A 25,389-nucleotide genomic window follows, 5' to 3' on the forward strand; every position below is an offset into this window, starting at 1 on the left:
TCTATGGTGGGGCTGCGTGGTTCAGTGTGAGCAAACCAAGGCGGAATACAGGTGTGCCTTCATTGTGGCAATAATGCGAGTATCTGTGTGAAAAGGGCTTCCCTTTCTATCTCTCTTTCAGGTTTCCTGCACAGATGTGAGTTGACTATTGATTTGTAACACAAACTTGTTTGAGGGGGAGACAGTGGTTTGTTACGGGCTGGCCGCAGTTGCAAGACTTCAGTGTAGCCCACTTGGAGGTAGGGTGGGCACAGCTTAGCCCTACCCTAGAAGGGGGCCTTTGCTGGTGTGGATTGGTATGGCTTAGTGTGGTAAAACTGGTTATGGAAAAGCAAATCAGCACACCACTTTTCAATCAGCATGGCCAATAGTGCCAGTGGAAGAGCTCCATTGCTTCCTGGAGTGAACATCCCTGAATTTAAAGTTAAAAGAAGCTCATTAATCCCAGTAATCAACACTCACCTTTGGTACAGGCACAAAGGCGGTCGGTCCCAGAGCAGTAGGTAACTGAGACAAAGGGGTCCGTCTCCTCTGCCGACCCCTCCTTCTTCGGTGGCTCGACCTTGGCCAGGACCTCCAATGTGGACAGGTCCAGTATCATAATGTACCCGGCCCTAGTGGTCACCACCAGGTGGCCTAGGCCTGCCACCTCTAACCCCTTGCACTCTTTGTGGCTTAAGGCAGAGGAGGAGGGACTAGTGATATTAGCGCTGCTGGTGGGTTTGGCTGCTCCAGCTGCAGTCCCAATTTTTGAACCAACAGTGCCTGCTGGGCTCATTCCAAATCCAGATGAGCTAGGCTTTGACCCAGAGGGGAGAGCCTCCTCTGGAGCCTCTTCACTGTCATCCTCCCTGCTGTCAAGCACATCTGGAGGAAGCAATATAAGAGAGGTGATGGTATCACAAGGGTCCCAGATCTGTTGCACCTTGATTGGTTCCTCGTCCAGGGTGACAATACGTGTGGAATAGTTGAGCTTATAGAGTGCAAGATAGCCTCCACTCGCACCACTCAGGGACCTCTGCTGCTGTGGCTGCTGCTGGTCTCCTGGGGGCAGGATGAGCGGTGTCTGAGGTGATGACACTCCTGGGTGGTGGCCTTCAACCCCATTGGCCACTGGATGTAGGGCGTCTCCTTTGCGCTGGCTGCACAGGGCAGAGTGCAAGCGGTTGAGATTGTTGAGAGCCTCGACCTGGTTTGTGGCACTCAAAGATTCGGTGCCACATGGCTGCAGGCTGACCAGAAGGTGCACACCATCCCAGCAGGGTGTGATAGTGTCCACATACAGATTTTCCTCCTCTAGCTGTTTGGGCAACCTCAAGCACTGCACTAGTGCGCCAGGTCGAGGAGGGCTGGAAACGTTAGTAGCAGCCAGTGTGTTCCATTTGTCAACGTGACCATCTAACCCTACCAGATTATTTGCTGCATCAGCAAACTGCTGAATGTAAGTGATGGGAGGATCCTGAAGAAGAAGTTGCTCGTGTGTGTCGAACTCCATCTCTATAATCTGTGGCACAGTGAAGCTCTCCTCGTGGAGCCCCTTGTTCATTAGATTGTTTATTTGAGAAAAGACCTGGCCTGATGACTTGTCATCTACCTCTCTGATACTGTAAAGCAGAAGCATGGGTATAGTCCTGCGCACAGACGGCAGAGAGGAGGGGCTTGGAGGTTGGGGACCTGCTAAGTTAGAGAAACCCTGCTCCTGCTCTGAAGTCTGAGGGTCGCAGGTCTCTATCTCCATGGGGCCTTGATCCTGTAGAGGCCCAGGATGTATGTGCTCAGTGATCTGAGTCCTAACGGGACAATCTGTGGTCCTGCGTGCTGTAGTTGGGGCTGTTGGTGGGTGTCCAGCATTGGGAGTGCTAGATGCTGAGCGGTAGCTGAGGAGGCCTCCAGTTAACAGGCAGGGGAAGGGAATGTTGTGGTGGTCAGGGACCTTGTCCTTTGCTTTGGCCTGGCTATGGGCCTTGGCTTGGTTCAGTGAGGGGTTGCTACCGAGCTCCTCCAGGTCCTTGACTGTGTCCTCCAGTACGCTAGCCACCACCTCCCACTGGAGCTTCTCTGGCTGCTGGAGCACACTCAGTGCTGTCACTCCTAAGCTCACATCCATGCTCTCCCATTGGGACTGCTGGCCTGAAATAGAAGCAAAAGAAAAGGTCTGAGGTTTTTTACACACAATTATGGAATACACCATTTGAATGAGGTCTGATGTCCTACATGGAGAAAAAAAATACAGATTTGTTCAGCTGTATCCACTAAGGCTTTCCATGGGCTGCACCTGTAGTATAAACTAACCTTTGTAGATGTTGATTGATGGGCTTAGTAGATAGTAATTACTAATGAAAACTGACAATAACTGTTATACTGATCAAAGTAAGAAATGAAGGGTAATCAAGTGTGAAAGATGTCGAAACATACTACTCTGCACAAGCTGATGGAAATATGCATCTACTAGCCTCTTTCACACTGCCGTTTGCATGCATGGATCCTGCGCCAATTCTCCGCACTCTCCTCTGTGTGAAAGTTTCAGATGTGGCGAGGGATGAAATTTCGCTCAGGCGCTGATCTGCCTGGAGGTAGTATCAGGGCCACATTATTGGTGAACCGCCCCAGTGTGAACGAATAAGCCAGAGGCGCGGAGCGAGGGCGCGTCGATCTGACTAGTCCAATAACTGCATAGGTCCTTCACTCAACTAAATACAGAGAAATGTCCCACAAAGCAACTTTACAGGACCAAACAAAAGTAACGTAGTCACTGTAACTATCGTTGCCAACTTATATGAAAACAAATACCACAGCTGTATGTGGGGAAGCATCTGTCCTCCCGCCTGGCCTGCCTACTCTTTGTCACATTTCTGCCCGAAAAACAATGTCTGTCACCGGCAAAAAACTTTAACTCACCGAGTGTTCGTGATGAAAATAAATCACCACGACCGTCAGCCCTCCGGACCGAGACTTCAGGGAACTTCCCCCCAGAAAACAGCCTCCGTCCCCGTGAGTGACAGAGTCAGACAGCGTCCTGTTTACCGATGGTGATTGTGTAATTATGTAATTTAGCGCGAAAAACGTAACTTCATCACTTTCTAGGATGTTTGGAGGGTTAGGATCTCAATCTCTACACATTATAACAGCATCCATATGATTATAAACTGTCCGCGGGTTTAGATTGACAGGGGGGGACACCTGGGAAACACAAACATCATCAACATGACGTGTACCGTCACACCTCTTCAGGAGCCGCAGCGCCGGCTTTCTGTGTGAATTCGTCCAAAAGTGCATGTTGTCGGTCTCATATCTTTGTCGTGAATGTCTGTACTCTCAAATAACTCATGGGTGGAACAGGCTGAGGCATTTGTTCACGCCGAGCGGCTCGAGAGCGGCGTGGAGACCCCTTTTAGCTCTTATGTTAGCTGTTAGCTGCTCGCTGTAGCGCAGCGTCCAGGTTACCTTGTGACACCGGTTACCATCGGGTATTTTTCATTCCGCACTGCGTTCAAATGGTTACTTAAAGCCATCGTTCCGAGCCGCATACATCGTTATTAAGCTGAAGCTAAGTCAGTGTAAAAACTGTACACTGTCATACAGCCTGCTGGTCAAACAGTCTGCAGAGTACGTTGAAATCCAGCCCGAGCTCAGTGTGAGGTCTATCAGCTGTGGCAAATCGTGAGACGTCCAGATCAACCTGTGATACAAACACCAGTAGCAACAATGGTTCATAGGAAAGCCCAAACATGTATCTCACTCTCGATGGTAACATGTGTCAACAGTTAACCTGGACGCTACGCTCTCAGCGCTACAGCGAGCAGCCAACAGGTTAAAGCTAACAGCTAACTGCTAACAGCTAACATAAGAGCTAACAGCGGTGTCCACGCCGCTCTCAAGCCGCTCGGCGTTAACAAATGCTTAATACTGTTTCACACATGAGTTGTTTGAGAGTACAGAGATTCACGACAAAGATATGAGACCGACAACATGCACTTTTGGACGATTTGTGCTCTGTAGCGCTCGTCTAACAGTGGTTTGCAGGTCGCAGCCCCGGCATCTCCGTGTGGATAGAAGTGTTCAAGCCACTTCAAAACGAATACACATATACATGACTTGGAGCGATGAGCAGAATGTTTTTCCTGGTTAGCGGACATGGCTGAGGACCCTCTCTCTCCAGACAGGATTCTCAAACCACACCACCAGCACATCTGGGACCCTCGCAAGTTAAAATGAATGCCAGTTAACCTGTCACACTGGTCGAGGCCATTAAGCTAACTGGAGCTGGTTTACAACGTTACAGAGAGCGAGGCTTGGGATCAGGAATCGTTTGCTTTTGTCTGGCTCTCCGATTTGACCAATCATGCTCTTGACTGAGGTTAGGACCTCCTACCTCCTCATTTACATATGGACACAGAAATACATAAATAAATAAATGTAGGTGAACAGAAATACATAAATAAATAAATGTAGGTGAACAGAAATACATAAATAAATAAATGTAGGTGAACAGAAATACAGAAATAAATAAATGTAGGTGAACAGAAATGTAGAAATAAATAAAAAGCATTTATTCTTTTATTTATACTTTTATTTATTTATTTATACATTTATTTCAGCATTTATTTATTTATTTCAGCATTTATTTATTTATACATTATTTATTTCAGCATTTATTTATGTATTTATTTATGTGTGTATTTATTTATGCATTTATTCATTTATTTATTTATCTATTTATTTATACTTATGTCAGGTTTAGTCCTCCATAGGTTTTGGGGTTTAAAAGAGGATGCTCAATGCTTAAAACCTCAGATCAGTTCGCTTGGTTCACGGATTTTGTCTGTGCCTGATCTCATGCTTTGTTTGCTGGCAAATAAAGTTCTACTCAACTCAGCCTCCTGGTGAGGACTCCTGGTGATTTTCTGAACTTGGAAATCTTTTGGACCAACCAAGAAAAGTAAAGTCGATTTACAACACACCAAGTAAAGTTGTGCTTGGCTGATATGTCTTTCCATCACCAGTTTAAATGGGCCGAGTGAAGCCAAACCTTGCTGAGCTGTGCCAGTGATGTACAATCTCTAGACTAGAGCCAAAGTGGTCATGCGCCCTGCCTCTAGGTGGGCTGAAGTGACGTCTTGTGGTGGTGGCCAGCCAGCAGCAACCCCATTCTTACCCTCAGCCAACCCTGTATCACGATACTCAACTTGTACCTGTGCAGTAAACCTGGCAGAAAGATGCTTTTTAAAGTCTTTCTGCATTTGTCTCCCAGTACTTTCATAGCTTCTCACCCTATTAAGTTTTTTTTCCCCATGTAACTGTTTGCTCTTTCAGATGTGTTATTTTAGTGTCTCATTTTGTACACGTTTAGCACGTTTAAAGTCCTGTTAAGTTACTAAAAAACCCAAGATTTCCTTGTTTTGTTGCTTCAAAATAAAAGCTTGTAAATAACAAAATAACTGGCTGCTACTTGGCTAAAATCTCAAAAAGGGGTGCCTTGGAAGTTCAGTTGGTAGAGCATGCATCCCAAATGTTTTGTCCCCCGCCACAGCAGCCCAGGGTTCAAATCTGACCTCTGGCTCTTTGTGCGTGTCCACCCTCCAGCCCCGTGAAGCCAAAGATCGAAGGATTAAAAATGGGTCTTTGAAGGTCAGAAATGACCATGCCATCACAATACAGAGAAGTTAAAACAGAGTGACTTGGAGTTTTTCTTGTGATTTTTGAATCTACATATTATCTTGGCAAAAATAATTGCAATTCATAATATCATCCAGAAATCCCTGAGAGCGCTTCTTACAAACTCAATTTGAGTCCAGGAAGCACTCCTACCCTTACATTTGTTGTTTTGTACAAGGAAAGGAGTACATTAAATGTAAGTAATTTATAGGAAGTAAAGCAGGTTTCTTACAGAATTAGCAGAGATTTGTTAGCTGTGATTCATGGAGTTATTATAACTAAGGTTCAGGAACAGGACCACGCAAATCGACTCACTGACCTGCCACCCAGGTCCAGCCAATCAAACCACCCGCATCATCAACCTAACCACCTGCGTAACATCAATCTAACCACCTGCGCCCAATCAACTCAACCACCTCCACGCCTGATCTCATCACCCGTGAAGCCTACATAAAGGTAAGCCAAACAATCTCTCTCCCATTCTTCGCAATTTCTGATAACCCTCCCCCCCAGACCCTCTCTCTCCACCATCCCTTCTCACAGGACCACTGGCAGCCCAGCCTTCGACATCACCATTCCAAGGCAAGAAGTTACCAGAGCAGGGACCCGGGCCATCCAGCACACGAGCCGGGGGGGGGGGAGATGAAGCCACGCCTGTCAGGACGTGCGCTCATCGAGATGTACCCCCACTCTGAGTCTCAACTGTCCCCCCCCCTTGGTTACTAGATGGCTCGGCAAACCCGCAGCCCCCCTTTTCATCCACCGACCCCGACCCCTTTTCCTCATCCAACCACCCCCGACCCCCCCTTTATTCTGTCCTCTCCAAATCTTCCCAACACTTAAACTATTTCAACAGTTAAACCTGGCATGGTCTTGTTAGTGAATTTGACAATACTGCAGGGAGGTAAAGTATTTAGACCTGCTTCCTTGACTAGTTCACAAAACAAACACATCATTTATGAAGACACACCTTCAAGCTGGTAACCCTGTAGTAATGGAAATGTACATCCCTGCCGCACTGTGTCAAACCAAGTGAAGCTGAGCCAGCACGTACATGGAAAAGCCCAACACGTGGATCCAGATATGGTTCATGCACCACCAGTACTTAGAAACGACAAACAGTGACTGCTCTTATTTTCATACCTGTTACTGAGTCTGACCGGGAATGCTCATCACTGTCTGAATCCTCCAACTGGTCATCGCTGAAAGAGAAAAAGTGGTTAAAAACATGCTAGAACCCAGAGAGCAGTAACTCAGTAACTAATGTACAGAGACTGAGTGGCTGTGTCACAGTGTGTGACCACCCTCACTGAAGTTGGGGCTTTTTGTTGCCACTATTGTTTTTTGTTCAGGGATCACTCTGTGGCATAGATCGGTGCTACAAGTGGCAGAGAGGAAATGGAAAAAAATCACGTGATCCTGATGACCTTGCTCACTACCACCACCTCCTCCTTTCTGACTTCACTTCAATTGTATCAGCAGCTAAATCTACCTTCTATCTGTCAAAGATCAACTCCTCTGCCTCCAACCCCAGGAAAGTATTCTCCTTGTTCTCTTCCCTCCTCACCCCTCCTTCCCCTCCTAAACAAACCCACCCTAGACTCAGCTGAAATGCGAAACTACAGACCTGTATCTCTTCTTTCATTCCTCTCTAAAACCCTGGAACACGCCATCTACAACCAAGTGTTCTTCTATCTTTCACAAAACGATCTCATTGACCCCAATTAGTCAGGCTTCAGGACTGCTCACTCGACTGAGACAGCCTTCCTTGCAGTGACGAGTCCCTCCGTGTGGCCAGAGCCTCATCCCACTCATCAGACAGGTCGAGGAGAATGAGGACTTCCTGTTACAATGTCAGGAAAGCAGAGTCACCCGCCATCTTTTGCAAAAGACTCACTTGCTCAGACTTCATCTTGAACCTGAATAGCATGACTCCCTCCCTCTGTTCATTGTGCTAAATGATCAAAGAAAACAGGGAAAAGGGTTGTGGTCTTCCCTTTTAAAGCAAAGGGTAGAAATCCTAAAATAACCACAATGCACTGCGCCGAACTGACCAATCACAGGACGTATAGACCCAGTTTGATCACTATGATAAATATGTCACTTGGAAATGTTACAGAAACCACCCAGCTATGTGTGTTTTTCACCTGTCACCCTCTAGTTTGGGCAGGTCAGAGCAGGAAGATGACTCCTCAAGCCAGGCAAGAGTTGGTCTCCGAGACTCGGTGAGCGTCTGCTGGCCCTGCTCATCACCACACAGGATCAGCTGCCTCAGAATGGCTGGATCGTATGGATTGATGTCAAACTTCAAGTGCACCTGTCCAGCACACAATCACACACTCTTTAATTGGGGGTCAATACACACATTAACTTTCTGACAAAGTGAAATACTTGAAGTATCACAATGTCGCAGTCATTTACAGTTTGCAGCTCTAACCTTCATCATTTTGGAGACATCCCAGATGCAGACTTTACCCCTCTTGGTGGCAGCAGCCAGGAACTGTGGGCAGCTGCCAAAGCCGCAGCAGGCGATCTTGTCCGAACTGTCGGGGCTGTTTGGAAACTGGGCAGGACTGGTCGCCAGTGTCACTGACAGCGGCACGTTTTGTGTGTGCTCACCCTTCACAAATGGACAATTGGGAGAATGCCGTTCGTGTTCAGACCTGGGTAGTAGTGGAGAGATGTTGTTATCATTGATATCAAAATTCAAAAATGTGGCACAACTCTTCACCATCCGGTTAAATTCACCCAAAATGCTCCTAGCCATCTTTCCTTCATGGGGAAGGTAAGGAAGGCAACCCTGATCAAGCTAGAGTTTTCATTTTTATGGCCTTTGAAGCACATACAGATGTTCACTAAGCTGTGTGTGTGCTCTAAAACTAAAAAGAAACTGGGGCAACATTGCAATGTGCAGTAGCTAAAGTGAATAATCTACACTCACCAGGGCTCATCTGTAGGTTCCCAACAGACCAGGCACACACTGCAGGTGAAACACATGGCTCTGTCATCCCCTGTTGAGGCAGGCTGTGGAAGGACAGGGAGTGGATAAAGTTTAGCAATACATACACAACTACAATTCCTACTGCCTTAAATTGTATAACAGGTGTCTTTAAATACAGCAAAAGAAAAATTATAATGAAACACTTCATTATATTCTGTTAATTGCAATATTTCATCTTCTAACAGAACAATCTTGCAGTGACCTGAAACACCAAAAAACAAAACTGGTGCAGGCAAATAGCCCTTTGACTGCATGCAATCAGAGATGTAAACTGTGTATAGGCCATCAGGTTAATGTACTCCTCTATGTTCTCTTACAACTCACCTGGTGGTAAAATCCCGCTTGAGCCATTGGATCAGGCTGAGCCCATCTGTACCCAGCATGTGGCCATGATGTAAATGTCTCCCTCCTGTTGGCTTCACTGTACATCAAAGATCTGTAGAGAACAACACATTTTAAAAGTGTGCCACACACACACACGACCTTATGGACTAGTTTGAAAGAACAAACTGGACAAGACCCACACTAAGAACTTGAATTCTGCCTCACAACAATTCCTAATCACATGAGCCATTTTACCTGAAGCTAACGTCTGCGGCCATTAATAAGAACTGTTAAAGGAGCCCAACTAATCAGCCAAGATCTGAGGAAGCGCTGTCATCCTTGCTGTCTAACTCTGAGAGAGGTGTGTGCAGCAGAGTCAATAGAGGCCTTATCTTAAAGCTGCCATGTGAAACAATATTATTGTAGATTCAAACAAATGCTTTGTTTTTTCTTAATGTTTATGTGTTGAAAAGATGCAACTCTTTTTTTTTGAAGGACTTTCTGAATACAAGGGGATATATATGATGAGAAAGTAGCCACACGCAAATCTGAAATCGCTGAGGATGCCATACACTGAGTTGCATCAATACAAATTGTTGACAACTGAATCGCAATCGAATCAAATCATGATGCCAGTGAAGATTTACACCTCTAGTAAGTGACATCATAAGCATTCAGATTAGGGTATTCACAATTTTTCAGATGGCCTTTTAACAGCCTAACTTTAGTTTTTGTTTTAACAATCACTTTCAACATTATGCTGTCTTCAGTAAACAGATATCAGGGTATTGTTACTGCAGTCAAACAATATCTCCGGCTCAGACATGCTTGGTGGGGTTAGTCACATCAGATCGATGGCTCATTTGTAAACTAATGTCTTCCCCAGTCATCTTAATTTCTTTTGTTTGGGTACCGTGTTTACAGACGAGGGAGCACAGAGCAAAACCACAGCAAAGGCGTTCCACAACGTACATGCAACCAGTGGAATTCTGGTGTTACTAAATAATAGAAATTATCCATTTTTTTATGAGTTATATCAGTTGTTGGCGGTTATAATTATATAATCATTTAATAATCACCACCAATCGTTTCATACATTAAAATGAGATGAGAGCTAAATTTGTTTTTGTCATCACTCTTGTCTAAATGCAACAGTTTCATAGTTACATAGTGATGCTAAGAAAGGCTGCATTCATAGCCACCATCTCCCTAAAGACAGTCTTGGTATGTTTAACTGTTTGTTATTTCATTCTTCAAAAAACAAATTATTTGTTTTCCTGCTTGCTCACCTATCTACAGATCGCCCAGGGCCCACCCCGAGTTCAGGCCTGGCACTTGACAAGAGGTAGGAGAGCCTGTCCATGATGGATGAGGCCACGGACAAGGCAGCTACATTCTGGTTGATCTTCTTCAGCTCACTGACGATAGTGCTGGCCACCAGTTTCAGCACGTGGTGGGGAAGATGGAAGGTCACTGTTGCCCACTGAAAAAAAAAAAAGAAGAGATAAAAGGACACAGAGAAAAAGAGATATATCAAATAGGGCAGTGAAATGAAAAGTAGATCAGAAAGAGACATTTCAGTATATAATCAGTCAGTGTCATTACACAGTATTGTAAGACGGAACTATGTTCAGATCTCTCTTTGGTGCAATAATTGTGACATGGGAACTGTGGCTGTAAAATATAAAAGCTATAAAAGATTAAATGATTCAACTAGCCTTTCAAATGTGGTCAGTCCTTCATTTCTGCACATCAGCCAACGATATTATTTTCACAAATACCACCACCTTTGTTTTAGAGATGCACCGATCAGGATTTTTGGGGCCGATCACCAAAAGCAGTATCTGCCGATCCCGATATTGCCGATCACTGATCACAGCGTCAAATCCATACATTTTTCTATATTGTTGTCTTGTGTAACTTTCATATATTTAATTAATGATTCTTCTTACACAACATTGACATTGTATTATTAAGTATAAAAATTAGGAGATGAGAAAGTATCATGAATTGACCACCGTTTTATTGCAGGCTGAGGCAATGTGCAATATTTCACACTCTAGAGACTCTCTTAGAGACAACTTGGACTCAGCTTACATAGAGTAACTGTAGATTACTAGTGGGAATGCATGCAGTCAGGGTGGGAATTTTGTCATTTTAGGGGCAAGTCCATTTGGCCTTCAGTTTTTTTTTCAGGGGCACCAGGGTCACATGACAGGGCACAAAGGCCGCTGGGTAAAATGTGTTGATTTACCATTCAGACTGATACCATAACATCCTAATTTATAATAAGACATGGATTATGTATTAAAACATTTTTTTTATACCAAAATCAAGTTAAAGTTACATTAGAAAGTAGTTTTTGTTAAGTAGAGTTAGAGTGAGGTGAGTTTTGTGACACCACACTGAACATTAGTGTTATTGAATATTTCTCCCAATAGAAATTCCCCAAAATTATGGCAAAGCACATTTTTTCCAAACAAAAAATTGTAGAATAAGCAGCAGGAGACCACTGATGTGTGGAGTGATTTTGGTGACACTACACTCTGAATAATAGTGAAGTTATTGAATATTTTTTGTAGTTTCTCTTTTCAGTGTTGCACTTTGTAGACGGTCCCTGCGCCCTCGTCTCACAGCTGGCTGACCATACAGACCAGAGTTAATGTCCAGACGCTCGTTTTGATTAACATACGGTTGTAGCTCGTTGTCTTCCTTACTACGGTAGGAAAGAGCCGTCGTTTGTGTTTTAACAAGGTTTCACTTATGAGTTATTGATCCGGGAAGTTCAAATCTGTGAATATATTTCCAACTTTACCGGACTAAATCCTACCACATAAGTCAGTTACGTATCCTGTCAAAACCGGCTGAGCTCGCTCGCTGTGCTGTAAGTTTCGTTCTTCTGTTTTGAGACGCTGCTGCTGTTTGAGAGGCTTTCACGTGAGATCATCGTGATGATGAGACTCCACCTGCGCGAACCGCGAACTCACTGAAGTTACTGTGAGTGACTACTGTGCACTCAGGTGGCTGCAAGACAAGCTCGCTACGCTGACCGGTGGCCGTGCGATGATATTTTTTCACGGGGTATCAAGGCCAAAGTGCGGGGCAACGGCGGCCACCAAAGTATTTGTTGAAGAGTGCTGGAGTGTCTGTTCCAGCCCCTCCCCTCTCTGTGCATGAAGGAGGAGGGGCGGGGGGAGCAGTGCAGAGAGCTCCGAGTCAGCGGTTTGCCCGGAGCAAGGACCACAGCGCAAATTTGAACTATATCGATGTATGCGATATGGTCTAATTCCATATCACATTTCAAAAATATATCGATATGAGTTTTATATCGATATATCGCCCAGCCCTACTCTGAGCTCAGTTTTATTTCACACGGTGTCCACTGTTGTTTTATGTTAGTGCTGTTTTTTGTTATGCTAAGCAAGCCTTTAAGAGTTTTGGACAAACTGATATTATTCTTCTAACAATTTGAAATAATATAAATATTGCCTTGCAATAATAATTGTGTCTTAATCTTTCTTATATGATTACACTTTGAAATGTATTTACCTGTGTATATATGGAAAATATATATAAAATCATATATATATATATATATATATATATATATATATATATATATATATATATATATATATATATATAATATATATATAATATATATATATATATATATATATATATATATATATATATATATATATATATATATATATATATATATATATATGAGCCTGAACGTATCATGTTCTTACACTGTTTCCCCTACCATTGTACAAGGAGACCTGCCGCCAGGCCCCCCAAAAAAAATCAACATGCCAAAAATAAGCCACCTATCAATTCATTTATAATTCTATCAATCAATTTACATTAGAGTGCCTCTGTGCAGCGCAACGCGACCGACTGCCGACCCTTGTCCGACAGGTGACGCCGGTCCAACTGCCGACCCCCGTCCGAAGGGTGACCGCGGGCCCGGACAGACTGGTAACGTTGACCCAACCAAAAAAAAAATACAGCTAAACACAGAACATCTGGCTGCGATCCCGAATGGCTTAATAACCATACCTACAGCCCTTGGTTGTACCACACTCCCCATGGTAAGTTTACAATTTGTTGTTTAGCTTATATTTTTGTTCTGATTGAGGAGCTTCTCTCTCTCTCTTTTTTTTTTTTTTTTGTAAGCAGTAATGATGAAAATAACACAGACAATAGGCTAGTTTTCCCAGGCATTGTCAAATGTATGTAACTCTGTTATAATAAAATGAATAAATAACTTATGTTTGTTAAAAAAAAATATTTATAACTGATAGAATCTCAATTATGTGTAGGGATGTTTTTTCACTTATGCCGTCAGCATAAGCAGCCTGTTAAAAGAGGACCATCCCAGAGGGTTTTCATTGAGATCCCTTCTGCAATGTACAGAAAATACGTTCTTGATGCTCATATGGGTTCAGACTACCACGCTGCAGTCTTTCAGGCCCATGCAACTTTGATTAAAGGTTAGATTAAGCCTAATGATTTCATTTAAGTGATATCATTCAGCAATATAGGCCTACAATGATTTTTAATGTAAATGTTTGTTATTGCTGTATTTCGCGTCTCGTCTGTTTAGGGTTTTTTCGGTGGGTACCACCGGGCCTGAAAAAAATTCTTAGAATAAAAACAATATATGAACTAAACGAATTGCCCTGCCAGATCTTAATCCTTTTTAGGGACAGCCATCCCCAGTGATGAATTACCACCATGCCCTTTATTCTCATTTGCAGCTGGTCCTACTGGATGTCTGTCTATAAACATTGTATTAGCTGAGACCTTTGACCATCAACCAATGGCAAATACTCTCTACACTGAACTTTTGCACATACCATGATGAAGAAATTTCCACAAAGTGTGAGTCTAAAACATACATATTTGCTATAGTATTTCCTAATAATTTATTGTAATAATTGACTGTTGCAGTACTTAGACTCATTTATATGCACTAGACACCAAAGCAAATTCCTTGATGTTTGTGATATTTTTGTAAACTTCTTAATAAATGGTAAAACAGGAAGGGTTTTTGTGTTGACAATAACTGAAATTAAACATTCCAACCTGCACAAAAGGCTTTTGTGCCAGCCTAACTTATTATACCTGCTTATACAGACCTGAGTTTGTTACAAGTGCTACATAAAACTTTGAGGTATACATACATTGCTATTAAATTCTATTGGTGTAACAAAAGATTGCAACAATGCAACTGAGGGAGGCCTATGTGCCTACAGTAGATAACTGGCTTGAAATTGTTTTAGGAGATGGAAACACTGACTTTTCAATTAAGACTGAAAAACAACTTATACACATTTTAACAAAAAGGCATATGAACTTAACATTGAGAAGGGGGTAAATAATGCCCCCCATTCGTTTAAAGCAGGTGGCTGGGAATTACAAATAACGTCTTTAAATCAAATTTTCTTCCAGTTTCACATGACAAATAAGTGCCCCCCGCCATTTGTGACTTAGGAGTCAGATAGACAGGTAGCATTGCCAGAGCCAGCTATGCGGTCACCAAGATGCCAACCATGGTTATAATTTTTACATATAAACAAATTGGCATATATTTTTTCAATATAGGATATAAAATGGTCTGGGTGGCAGCACTACTTGTATTAATCTTCTATTTCATAAATTCATGCATGTTGAGTTAAGAGGGTGTTGGTTAGCTAGTCCAGGTCTGCTGGCACTCTTTTGTTCTATGACAGCCACACCTCCATATGACTCAAAGCAGTATCAAAGCAGATCAAAGCAGTATAAATCTGTCAGACGTAGGGGTCACAACTGATCAGTGGTGGTTTGAGATGGGAACCTTAACCCCTAGCCCCTAATCCTAACCCTGAACTAAACTCTGGAGTCAGATGAAAGAAAAAGTTGTTGTTTTGCCACAATGAGCAGCAACAGATTTGGTGGTGTGAAAGGTGAGGCCTTTAACCCCAAGAACACCAAACCTACTGTCAGACATGGTGCTGGCAGTATTATACTGTGGGGCTGTTTTGCTGCCAGTGGATCTGCGACTCTAAAGAAAGTAAATCGAATAATGAAGAAGGAGGATTATCTCCAAATTCTTCAGGAAAACCTAAAATCATCAGCAGAAGATTGGGTCTTGGGTGCAGTTGGGTGTTCCAACAGGACAATGATACCAAATACACATTGGAAGTGGTAAAGGAACTGCTGATCAGGTTAGAATTGAGGTTCTGGAATGGCCTTCACAAAGTCCTGACTTGAACCCCACAGAGAACATGTCAACTGTGCTTAAGAAACAAGTCTGAACTAGGATAACAACAAATTTAGTTGAACTTCATTGATTCTGCCAAGAGGAGTGGTTAAAGAATTCAGCCAGAGGACGACCAGAAGCTTGTAGATGGCTATCAAAACGTAATGAGTTGCAAATGGCCAAGAAGCATTTAACCAAATATTAGAATTACTGTAAGTTCTGATCCAGCAGATGTGGCCACATATTTAGAAGACCTATAAAACATTCATTATTGGAACTCAAGGTTAACGTAACATTAGCAGAATGGTTTTGCTTTTGTTTTTTGTTTTTTCTGCCTTTCCTCAGTACCCTAGTGTACCCATTATGGATAAGGTGATGGTGTTGCGTTACATATCGAGACAAAATAAACTGAAAACGGGTCAGATGAGAGAGTTCTGGCTGTACCAGACTAGATATGACTTGAACGTCACACTTGTCAGCCTCCAATAAAATCAGCTGGTCCAACGTTTGACATTATGACATGACCACAAAGATTTAACATCCGCCCATATTTTCTAACTCTATCCCCAGATTATTGTATGGAAGGTATGGAGTGGAGAATTACTGCATGGAAAAAAGTACATCTGATGCAACGTCTACACTGAAAAACGTGACATTAATTAAAGTCTGTCTGTCTGTCACTGTTGAAGTATGGCTTCTGTATATCTATCGTTACAGCAGTTACCTGTCTGTGTCAATTTGTCTATTTTACATTAAGGGGGAGAGGGAGATTAAGAGCAGTGTTTCCCCTACCATTCTGTTGGCGGGGCGGCCCGCCAACAGAATTAATATAACAATTTCAGCTGCCAGTATTCATGGTTCTATTGTCATATTATGCTTGGCAACTATCATTGTCTCTGTCACAGAAACTTTGCAAGCGGTCTCCTTCGCTACATTCTTCCAGATATACCGTTACCGGTTGATGCAGGTGATGCGCCGTGCTAAACTCCGCTATTTCGTGCAGTGCCGTGCTGTGCTGCGCTGTCTCTCAGCATACACCACAACGGAGGTAGCATTAGCAGCAGGTTTGGAGAAGGTGCAACGAGAAACTTTGAGTTTAGTTGATAATGTCAGCACAACGATTTTAACAAGCATGAAGCAAGCAACACTGATCATGGATTCAGGATTATCATTTAGGGTAGATGGATTTGTGCCGAGTTCACAAGTAAGGACTCCGACTCTGAGTGGCGTTCCAGTGTACTTTTTTCTAGGAAGGAAGTCAGAAAGTTCCTTCTGTCTCGAACGCAGCATTACTATGCGCGAGGGCCACTGTGACGCATGAAAGCTGTCATTCTCAAGTTACTGACAGATTACTTCACAGAGGCACAGACATTTTGGATTGCTCTCGTATTTGTGTTATCATGTGATTTTACTGTATATGGTTGGTTGTTAATGTATTTTTTGTGAAATTATTGTCAATAATTGTTTTAAAGATTACACTTTTTTTGTGTTCAATAAAAGTGTATTTTCCTAAAGCTTGAGACACCTCATAAGCTAGACAGACATTTCCCCTACTCATTACTGTGCACAAATGTACTGTTATGTACTTAAGCCTAAAGAGCCCCTCTGGTGGCATCAGACACATAGAAACCTTCTGGCAGGATGCACTTTGCACTTTGCTTTTGCACGCGGGCGAACACTCACCTCCACTGCTACAACTCCATCTTAGGGGAAACACTGCATAATGTCATGCCAGTCATGGCCTTACATTACACTACTACGCAGCTAATTATAGGAAATGGCAATCTTCCAGTGATGTAGAAGGTAAAAATAAACAAAAGCACTTTTTGAAAGGTTTGCAGACTAACCTTGGCCACTTTGTGATTGGCTGCCGTCTCGTGCGAGGTATTCTTCAGGCCTTCTTTGAGCTGAGTGAGAAAGAGCTCGTAGCCCTCTGTGTTGGATACATCTATTTTCTCCTGACAGGCTGACAGCATCTGCTGGGCCTGAAAAGAAACACAATTTAGTAATGAGTTAAAGTTATGCATCTGCCTGAATCAGTAATGGTACTGCCTTCATGACAAAATTGTTCCATGGATGTACGCCAGATGAGATGACTTTAATTACACATCACAGTCTGCAGATGCAGTGGTAAACAACAAAATTAGGTGTTTTTTAACTTGTTATATTTCCTTGTGAATACTTCAGTCAGAGCACAACTTAATGTAGCAAAGCAGTTAATTGTTTGGTTAACACAATTCTGGACAACAAGCATCTTACCCATATGTCATTTGACAATAGATATGTCCATTACATTGGTCAATGGTTGACATTATCTAAAATACACCATGGTAACGTTATTTGTAGTTTCTTGTTAGACATCAAAATGTATCATTTGGACCCAATACACAGATTATAATCGCCAAACACACACACAAAAATGGACAAGTGCCTATTACCCAACTCGCACACAGATCATTGGTATTGAATCAGTAAGAGTATGGCAAAATGGGTTCCTGTTGACATCGTTTGTAGAGGGAATTACCACAGGAGCAGTTTTAATGCTTTGCCAGGTGTTTATATGCCTGACTGTCTGTGGACAGATGTTTGTCAGCCCAACAGCATCACAACGGTGCAGGATGCAGTCACAAAACGTCACAGGTGTGTAGTTGAGGTCTAAATGATGGCCGAGTTTGTAGATGGGTGACAGAGTACTAATGTAGTAAGGACTACTGAGTGTTCATCAGTTAGAACATGAACATCAGGCGACTGTTCAAAAGGTTCAGCCCAAGTCATCATGGTATTGCAAGTGGACTACTAACAAACATGCTAATAAAAACAATAAGTCTCTAACATGCAGCTTTCCAGAGATATCTAAAATTAGCAATGTTATACAACACCGTCAATCCCAGAGTTTACTTCTACAGAGTCCAATATGTCAGATATTTTCAGATAAGTGTGAAAAATAAATGTAATGTCTAATGTAACATTGTCTGAAAATAAATTGCAGACTGACTCACTTAAGTGGAGCTTTGCAGCTCGGCTCCTGTATGTGTGCCAGTTTGGCTCACTACCCCTATGCAAGTGTCATTTTACATGATTTAATTCAAACCCAATATATCAGCAAGATAAGAAAAATTATCTCATTTCATTATGTTGAATAAAAGTCTATTTATGTATTAAAACAATGTATCATCATCATAATGCAAAACATAATTGTGCCGTCTTTATAAAACTGTTAAGGTGTTGAATTATTTTTTTATTAAATAAATAAAAATGATTAATGATTCTGAATCACAGAAGTTCTGATCAGTCAGAGTAGCCATGGTTTAAAAAAAACAACTGCTTGAAAGACTAAGGGAACAGTTACCCCCAATTTCCACTGGATACGTCTCCGCTGCGTTGCGTCTCCGCCACGCCAGCGGAGCAGATACGTGTCACTTTAGTCAATGTGTCAATCTCCACCAGGTCTGCTGCGCTGCGTATCTGCTCCGTCCCAGCTCCGGCAGTCCGGAGCCCTCTGGAACAGATACGCAGGACTTCTATATCTGGCGGATGCTGGAGCACGACGCAGCAATTCAGCTGAATTTAGCACCGAGCAGACAGGAAGTCAAACGCTAAAATAACAAACAGCATCCGGTCACCTTTCAAAAGAAAACACTCAGTGTTGACATCAGCGCACAAATCTCCAAAAAGAGACAAACACAAGCTCTTCTGCTAATCCTTCGGTCGGGAATACTTCGTGTTGTTGTTTTTAATAACACAGACCTATAACTGCGGTCGTGAGTGATCATGTGATTATCGCGGGAACTCCTCTGCCTTGTGAGCCAGCTGTCTACCGTACTGCGCCGCAGCGGACTCAAACCGCAACCGGTGGGGATTGCCGGACGGCGGAGCACAACCGGATCGGAGCTGCAACGCAGCGGACACGTATCCAGTGGAAATTGGGGGTTAATGTTCACAGTACAACACCTAGTCAGTTCAAGTTCAGGGATATCAATCTGTCCATATAGGAAGCACTAGTGATTGTCAATCAATTTCACTTGCTTTGGTGCAACAACAGGTGCAATGGAGATGCAAAAGCAAGGCAACCCCCAAAAGGGAAAGGTTTTGCATGTGGTGGGTGGTCACAGACAATTGCTCTCTCCTTTTCCTTCCTGACTAATTCTTCTCTAGTTTTGTGTTCTACTAGTGTCCTCATCTCTACAGGTAGCTTGAGGCACCATCAGGCTGCACAGGTAATTTAGCACCTCCAGGATAGAACATCTATATATGCGGTCGCAAGAAGGTTTGCTGTGTCTCCCAGCACAAGCCCTATTTACACTGCCCTTCCAGTGCAGGTATTCTGCCCCAATTCTCAGTACCCCCCTGTGTGAAGGTCTCAGATGCAGCATGGGGTGAAGTTTAGCTGCGCCTCTGATGGCCTCCAGAGGTAGTATCAGAGGCGCAGCGGAGGCAAACCGTACCTGTATGAATGGATAACCCGGTGGCAGCCCAGAGTGGGGGCATGTCAATATGATGGTGTCTACAGTGTGATAACTAAACAGATCCTGCACTCATCAAAATAAAGTTAAACGTCCCACAAAGCAACATTACAGGACCAAACGACAGTAATGTAGCAACTGGTAGTGTCTTTGGCAACTTATATGAGGAAAAAAATACTGCAGTTAAAGGTGTTGAAGTGTCCGTCATCGTCTGTCCTACCGACTCTGTCACATTTCTGTCTGTCTGTCCCCAGACAAAATCTTTAACACTCCAAATGTTTGTATCCTTGCGCAGTTGTAGTTACTGTCTTGAAAAAGATCACTCCAACAGTCAGCCCTCCTGACCGTAGCGTCTCTGTGGAAAAAGGGCTACAGTCTCAGGACCAGCCATTATAGGAGGAGAGATAGACAGGGCCATAGAGGGAGATCAACCCAGCAGTAGGACCCATATCTGCTCCTTTCTGCGAGGAGGTAGAGGAGGAGTCAGAGTCAGAGTCCTGCAAAATGACCTCTCGCTACTGGTGTGCATGTTTTGGACCAAACTGTCAGAAACTGACACCATGAGGGTCGCATGTAGGGGTGTCAATCTTCAAATTCAATTGCAGAACAATTCTCGATGCATGGCAATGCATCTCAGTGTATGATATCCTCAATGTCAAAAATCTATATGACTGAACATGGCAACTTTTTCATCATTTAAATTCCCCTGTAATTCAGAAAGTCCTTCCAAAAATAAGACTACAACAGTCTACAAAATTAAAGTTGTATCGTCTCAATACATAAACATTACAAAAACGAAATATTTATCCATCTGCAGTTTCACATTTGTTTTAATCTACAATAATATTGTTTCACATGGCAGCTTTAAGATAAGGCCTCTATTGACTCAGCTGCACACACCTCTCTCAGAGTTAGACAGCAAGGATGACAGCGCTTCCTCAGATCTTGGCTGATTAGCTGGGCTCCTTTAACAGTTCTTATTAATGGCCGCAGACATTAGCTTCAGGTAAAATGGCTCATGTGATTAGGAATTGTTGTGAGGCAGAATTCAAGCTTAGTGTGGGTCTCATCAAGTTCATGCTTCCAAGCTAGTTCATAGGGTCCGACATGCCTCGAGATGTCCATTCAAAAAAATACTTGCAGATGATCGCTGCCTCACCCTGAAATACTGCCTACATTAGTAATGTCTGCCCACAATCCAAAGCATGGGAGCAACATCACAACTTTGTTGATTGTCTGGCCTCAGCTGGACAATAAAGTAATCAGCATAAGCTGCAGACTCTTGATGATTATGCTCCATCTCTTCATCGGTGCAAAATCTTCCAAGTCTGCATCACGATGCATCTAATAATCAAGAAATGTCCACCCTCTACTGGCATGAGGGCCCAACATCCTCTAGTGGGACCTATGCTCACAGCCCAGCACCATGCAGCTCGATTGACATTTGCAAGAGAACACCAGAATTGGCATGTCCACCACTGGCATCCCGTTCTTCTCGCAGATGAGAACAGGTTCAACAGGCGTATTAATAGCTATTTACCGCCTCTTTGGGCTAAAACACTAAAATCAGTGTCTATCATTATGTCATGTCATTTGGCTATAGGCCCATGTCAGTCAACAAGGCTAATATCAGTTGATACTGATGTTAAGCCAATAAATTGGTGCATCCTTAACTGACAAGAGTTGAATCAAAAGATTAGGACGCTGTTACATTTTCACTGCGTCAAAGATACAGGAGAAATTTGGATAAAAATAAGTCTAACTGAATGTTTCATATCATGGTTCGATGCTCAGCTCTATAAAGTTACAGTACCTGTGGGGGAATTTAGACAATAAATTGTACACTGGGTGAATGCCTGTTGTCACAGGTTTTAACCTTATTCCAATTGTGGAACCCAGGTTCTTCATCAGGCTCTGTGCATGTTCCAGGGCTTGAGATTATCGGTGTCCTGTCTTACCCAAGACAATAGAAAATGTGTTTGGGACAAACAGATCTTTCTCAGGATGTTGTCGGAACAAAAGGCGTTTTTGTACGTGTACAGTATGTATGAGTATCACTTAGCAAATGTCAAACTGAGCAGAGCACTCACGACAATGGAGTGTGTCTTCTCATGCTCTTATAGAGCTATGTCAAGCTTATCAGTAGAATTTTCCATATAAAATCATGAAAAATGGAAAATGTAATCCAGTGTTATGAAATAAAAAAAATGTCTGGAAGACCACTGTATAATCAGCTACTAATTTAATTAATTTTTGAATGTTTGGTAGGAAAACCGAACATCTAAAAATAGAAAATTGGAGACATTTCATTTGTATTGGTGTCTAGGGTTGCCTGAGAGGTGCCGGTTCTAATCGCCCCGCACAACGTACATCTGATTGGCTAGTGGGAGTAGCTTGTCACACCAACTCTAACAGCTTCATACAAGGATTAAATCTGGTCATGGCCACACACAGATGTAGAATTCGTAGGCGAGTCTTATCGATTTTTACCCTGTGAGTTCACATCTGGCAGAGGTGCCCACTCTGTGGGGAGAGTGTGTTTATATATTTCACGAACTGTCCAGGAAGAAAAACCTACATAAGCTAGTCTGTGTAGCAAATATTAGCGTTGTTTTGCAGTGTGCCCATTAGAGCCTTTATGTTTTGTCACACGTGAAAAGACAGTGATTCCCGTACATTGACGAGACTGTGGCGGCCTGACATAGTCTAAATATGGAATGTGAAAAAATATTTCCACCTTTTGATCGCATATTGACGTTTCAGTCTCTTTTGTTTGCATTACTTTTAACAACTTCAATACTGCTAATTCAGGGCTATATTAGTGAAAAAATAATGATATGAAGCTGTTTTTTCTAACCTGGAGCAGTGCGCTTCACGCCCTCGGAGGCTCCTTTACTCGCACACACACACACACACACTCTGTGTGCCGCTCCGAAGCAGCCATGAATTAAGTTACAAAATGACAAAAATTTCTGATGACTATGATTGACTGTTACGGTGAGTTGAAGAGTATCATACATCTAGTTTGTTATTTTATATTCACAAGATATCTGATTTCGTGTAAAACCGTTAATATACGGAAATATTTTACCGTCGTCTTCCACCGCAATCCTTGACGTTAACCAACATGTTGGATATTTAGCTTGATAATTAGCTGGAGGACGTTAACTAGCATGTTGGATATCTAGTTTGATAATTAGCTAGAGGATTAAAATGGTCACTTAGATAACTCCTCTCTTGAAACAAATAATAAAATAGTATTTCTGTACAATAGTAGACGAACCTTCATTCCATGCTCATGCAGGGGAGTTCATGATGGCTGTGTGAGAGCATTATAGCCACAGAAAAAAAATGAAATACCCGAAGTAGCCTATGACATAAGTAGAAATATTACAGTATGAACAGGCATGAACATTGATCCCTCTCTTCTGATTAAAATTTCACACAGTATCAGCTTTTCTCCCCCTGACGTATGCACATGACAACAAAGTGTGGTCCCTACTGTTAAGTAGCCAACTTCAGAGTTCAGCTCTGCTGACCTAACACGTGCCTTTAATCACGGTGTGGTTCTGGACATATACTCTGTGCCATTGCTTTGTTCAAGCCTTGCACACGCGTGCGCACAGACATGATGGGCCCATGTAGGCACACTGCCTCAGCTTTGTTATAATAGCTGGCTGTGATGGTCAGTCTTGGATTCATTTCCTTTACTGTTCCATTTAAATATTTTAAAATATTCATATTTAATGTGAACCTCGTCTTTTGAGGTCCCTTCATCTGATTCCTGGTTGGTGCTTTGTATTATTAATTTATGCAAATCATTTTTATTTTAGATTTCAATAATTACTATTAGTAATTCATTATCAAATTTACACCCCAACAGTAACCCCTATTTGAGGTATATCTTGTTTTGCAGTACACACCTCTGGTGTCATATATCAGTTGACAACAACCATCTCTGTGAGGTGCTTCCTGGAATCTCTCTTAACAGTAAAATAAGCAGTCCTCTCTAACCTCTGTGACTGGCAGCTCCAGTTGAACCATGTCCTCAGGCTTGGTCACTGGAGGTTGGAGAGCTGTGTCCAGGAGCAGAATGCCGTTCAGATCCTTCCTGCATCCTACTGCATAGTCGTCCACAAAAAGCACCTTGTCCACTGCAGGAAAGTACTGACACCTCACACGACCACCAGGTTTAGCTGTGGTAGGAAAAGAGGACAGCACATACTTTCATTATGTTTGAAGAAGAGATATTTGAAGAACCTTTGGAAAAAAGGTCCAAAAGTTAATACCTGAAAAACATAATGTGTCAGTTACATTCATCTTCAGTGGAGCACAATTTAGAGATAACAATTAGGGATATACAATCAGTTGGGAAAGTTATATCAGCCATATATATCAGCGTTGGTGAAATTCTTCCTTACTTCAAGAAGGAGGATGAGGAGAACTAGTGCAGCATGCCATTTTTGCTCTCATGATGTCAATATTCCACACAAGGGTACTTGTGTACCCTTGTACAAGACTCTGCAGTAGACCCAGGTTTTTATCACCTCAGCTCAGCTTTTATATAAACGTAAAACCCATGAACATGTATAATTCTGGCACACAAAGTGATGATGCGTTATCATCATCTGGTGGTGGCGCATAATAAGTAAGGAATTTGAGATGCCATCTATTCAAGGACAATTTATTACTTGACACAGCGTTTATTCCTATGAAAGCTACTTAGTGGTGACTTCCCGGCTAGGAATATACCTGGAAAACCAACAGAGCTAGCTTACTTCCAGTTTAGCGGCCAGCTAACTTGAAGGGGATAAAATAGTTAACATGCTGTGGGATTTTCCTCCCAGTGAAAAATTATTACAGGATTGACTTCAAAACTCTAGTGCTATTAGTCTCCAGTCTCCAGTGTGGCAGCAGAGCACAGGTTAAGAAACTAAATTAAAATGGCCATAAGAAGTCTTTCGTCTAAGGCAATTACAAAATAATGACCACCGCCTCTGCCGGCAATATTTCTTGAAGCAAGCAAGCAAAAGTTTACATCCATGTGCGGACCAAGAGAAACTAGTTCTGAGTTACAGCAGGTCAATTGAGTCTGATTTTTTCTAAATGGTTTGTTTGTATTTTAAATTGTAATTGTGTAATTCTAAAACTGCTTCCTTCATGATACCTGTTTAAGCAGATACGTGTTTTTAACAAGACCTCAGGACTAGCTGCTTGATTTTTTCAGGACCAATATAGGTACATATTATTATTTATCACAAAGACCATTAACCAATATTTGGAGCCGATATGCATTTACAGTGAATATGATAGAATTTGAGACACCACACACTCCAACACAAAGTTTAGCTGAAATGCTTTTAAACATTTGTTTCATCAAAACAGACCTTTCATAGTTTTATAAAAAATAAAAGTGCATTCAAGAATGATATGGGCACGCAGGTGGTCAAGTGGTTAGAGCGCATGCCATAAATGCAGCCGACCCCGGTTCGATTCCGGCCGGAGGTCCTTTGCTGCATGTCACATCCCCCTCTCTCTCCCATATTTCCTATCTGTCTACTGCATAATAAAGGCGTCTATGCCAAAAAAATCTTTAAAAAAAAAGAATGATATGTTATACAAGTGGACTATAATAAGCAATACATTATGTGTTCATCACTTCAATGTTGCAACAGGTAAAGGGGAGCTCATATTTA

General features: G+C 42.4%; 1 protein-coding gene across 4 annotated transcripts in view; it reads right to left on the reverse strand.

The window, feature by feature from the left end:
* The window catches only part of birc6 (baculoviral IAP repeat containing 6), a 168,820-nt gene that overhangs the window by 121,329 nt on the left and 22,102 nt on the right, over window positions 1–25,389 (reverse strand). For all 4 annotated transcript variants that reach the window (XM_030440975.1, XM_030440974.1, XM_030440973.1 and 1 more), the window contains exons 2-10: window positions 23,708–23,889; window positions 17,078–17,215; window positions 10,270–10,463; window positions 8,981–9,092; window positions 8,597–8,679; window positions 8,093–8,318; window positions 7,803–7,972; window positions 6,799–6,857; window positions 463–2,130 (exon numbers count right to left, since the gene is read on the reverse strand). In XM_030440975.1, coding sequence (XP_030296835.1) covers window positions 463–2,130; window positions 6,799–6,857; window positions 7,803–7,972; window positions 8,093–8,318; window positions 8,597–8,679; window positions 8,981–9,092; window positions 10,270–10,463; window positions 17,078–17,215; window positions 23,708–23,889 — 2,832 coding nt within the window. The remainder of the gene's footprint in view (window positions 1–462; window positions 2,131–6,798; window positions 6,858–7,802; window positions 7,973–8,092; window positions 8,319–8,596; window positions 8,680–8,980; window positions 9,093–10,269; window positions 10,464–17,077; window positions 17,216–23,707; window positions 23,890–25,389) is intronic.

This window comes from Sparus aurata, chromosome 15 (genome assembly GCF_900880675.1).
Source record: "Sparus aurata chromosome 15, fSpaAur1.1, whole genome shotgun sequence".
Taxonomy (NCBI): domain Eukaryota; kingdom Metazoa; phylum Chordata; class Actinopteri; order Spariformes; family Sparidae; genus Sparus; species Sparus aurata.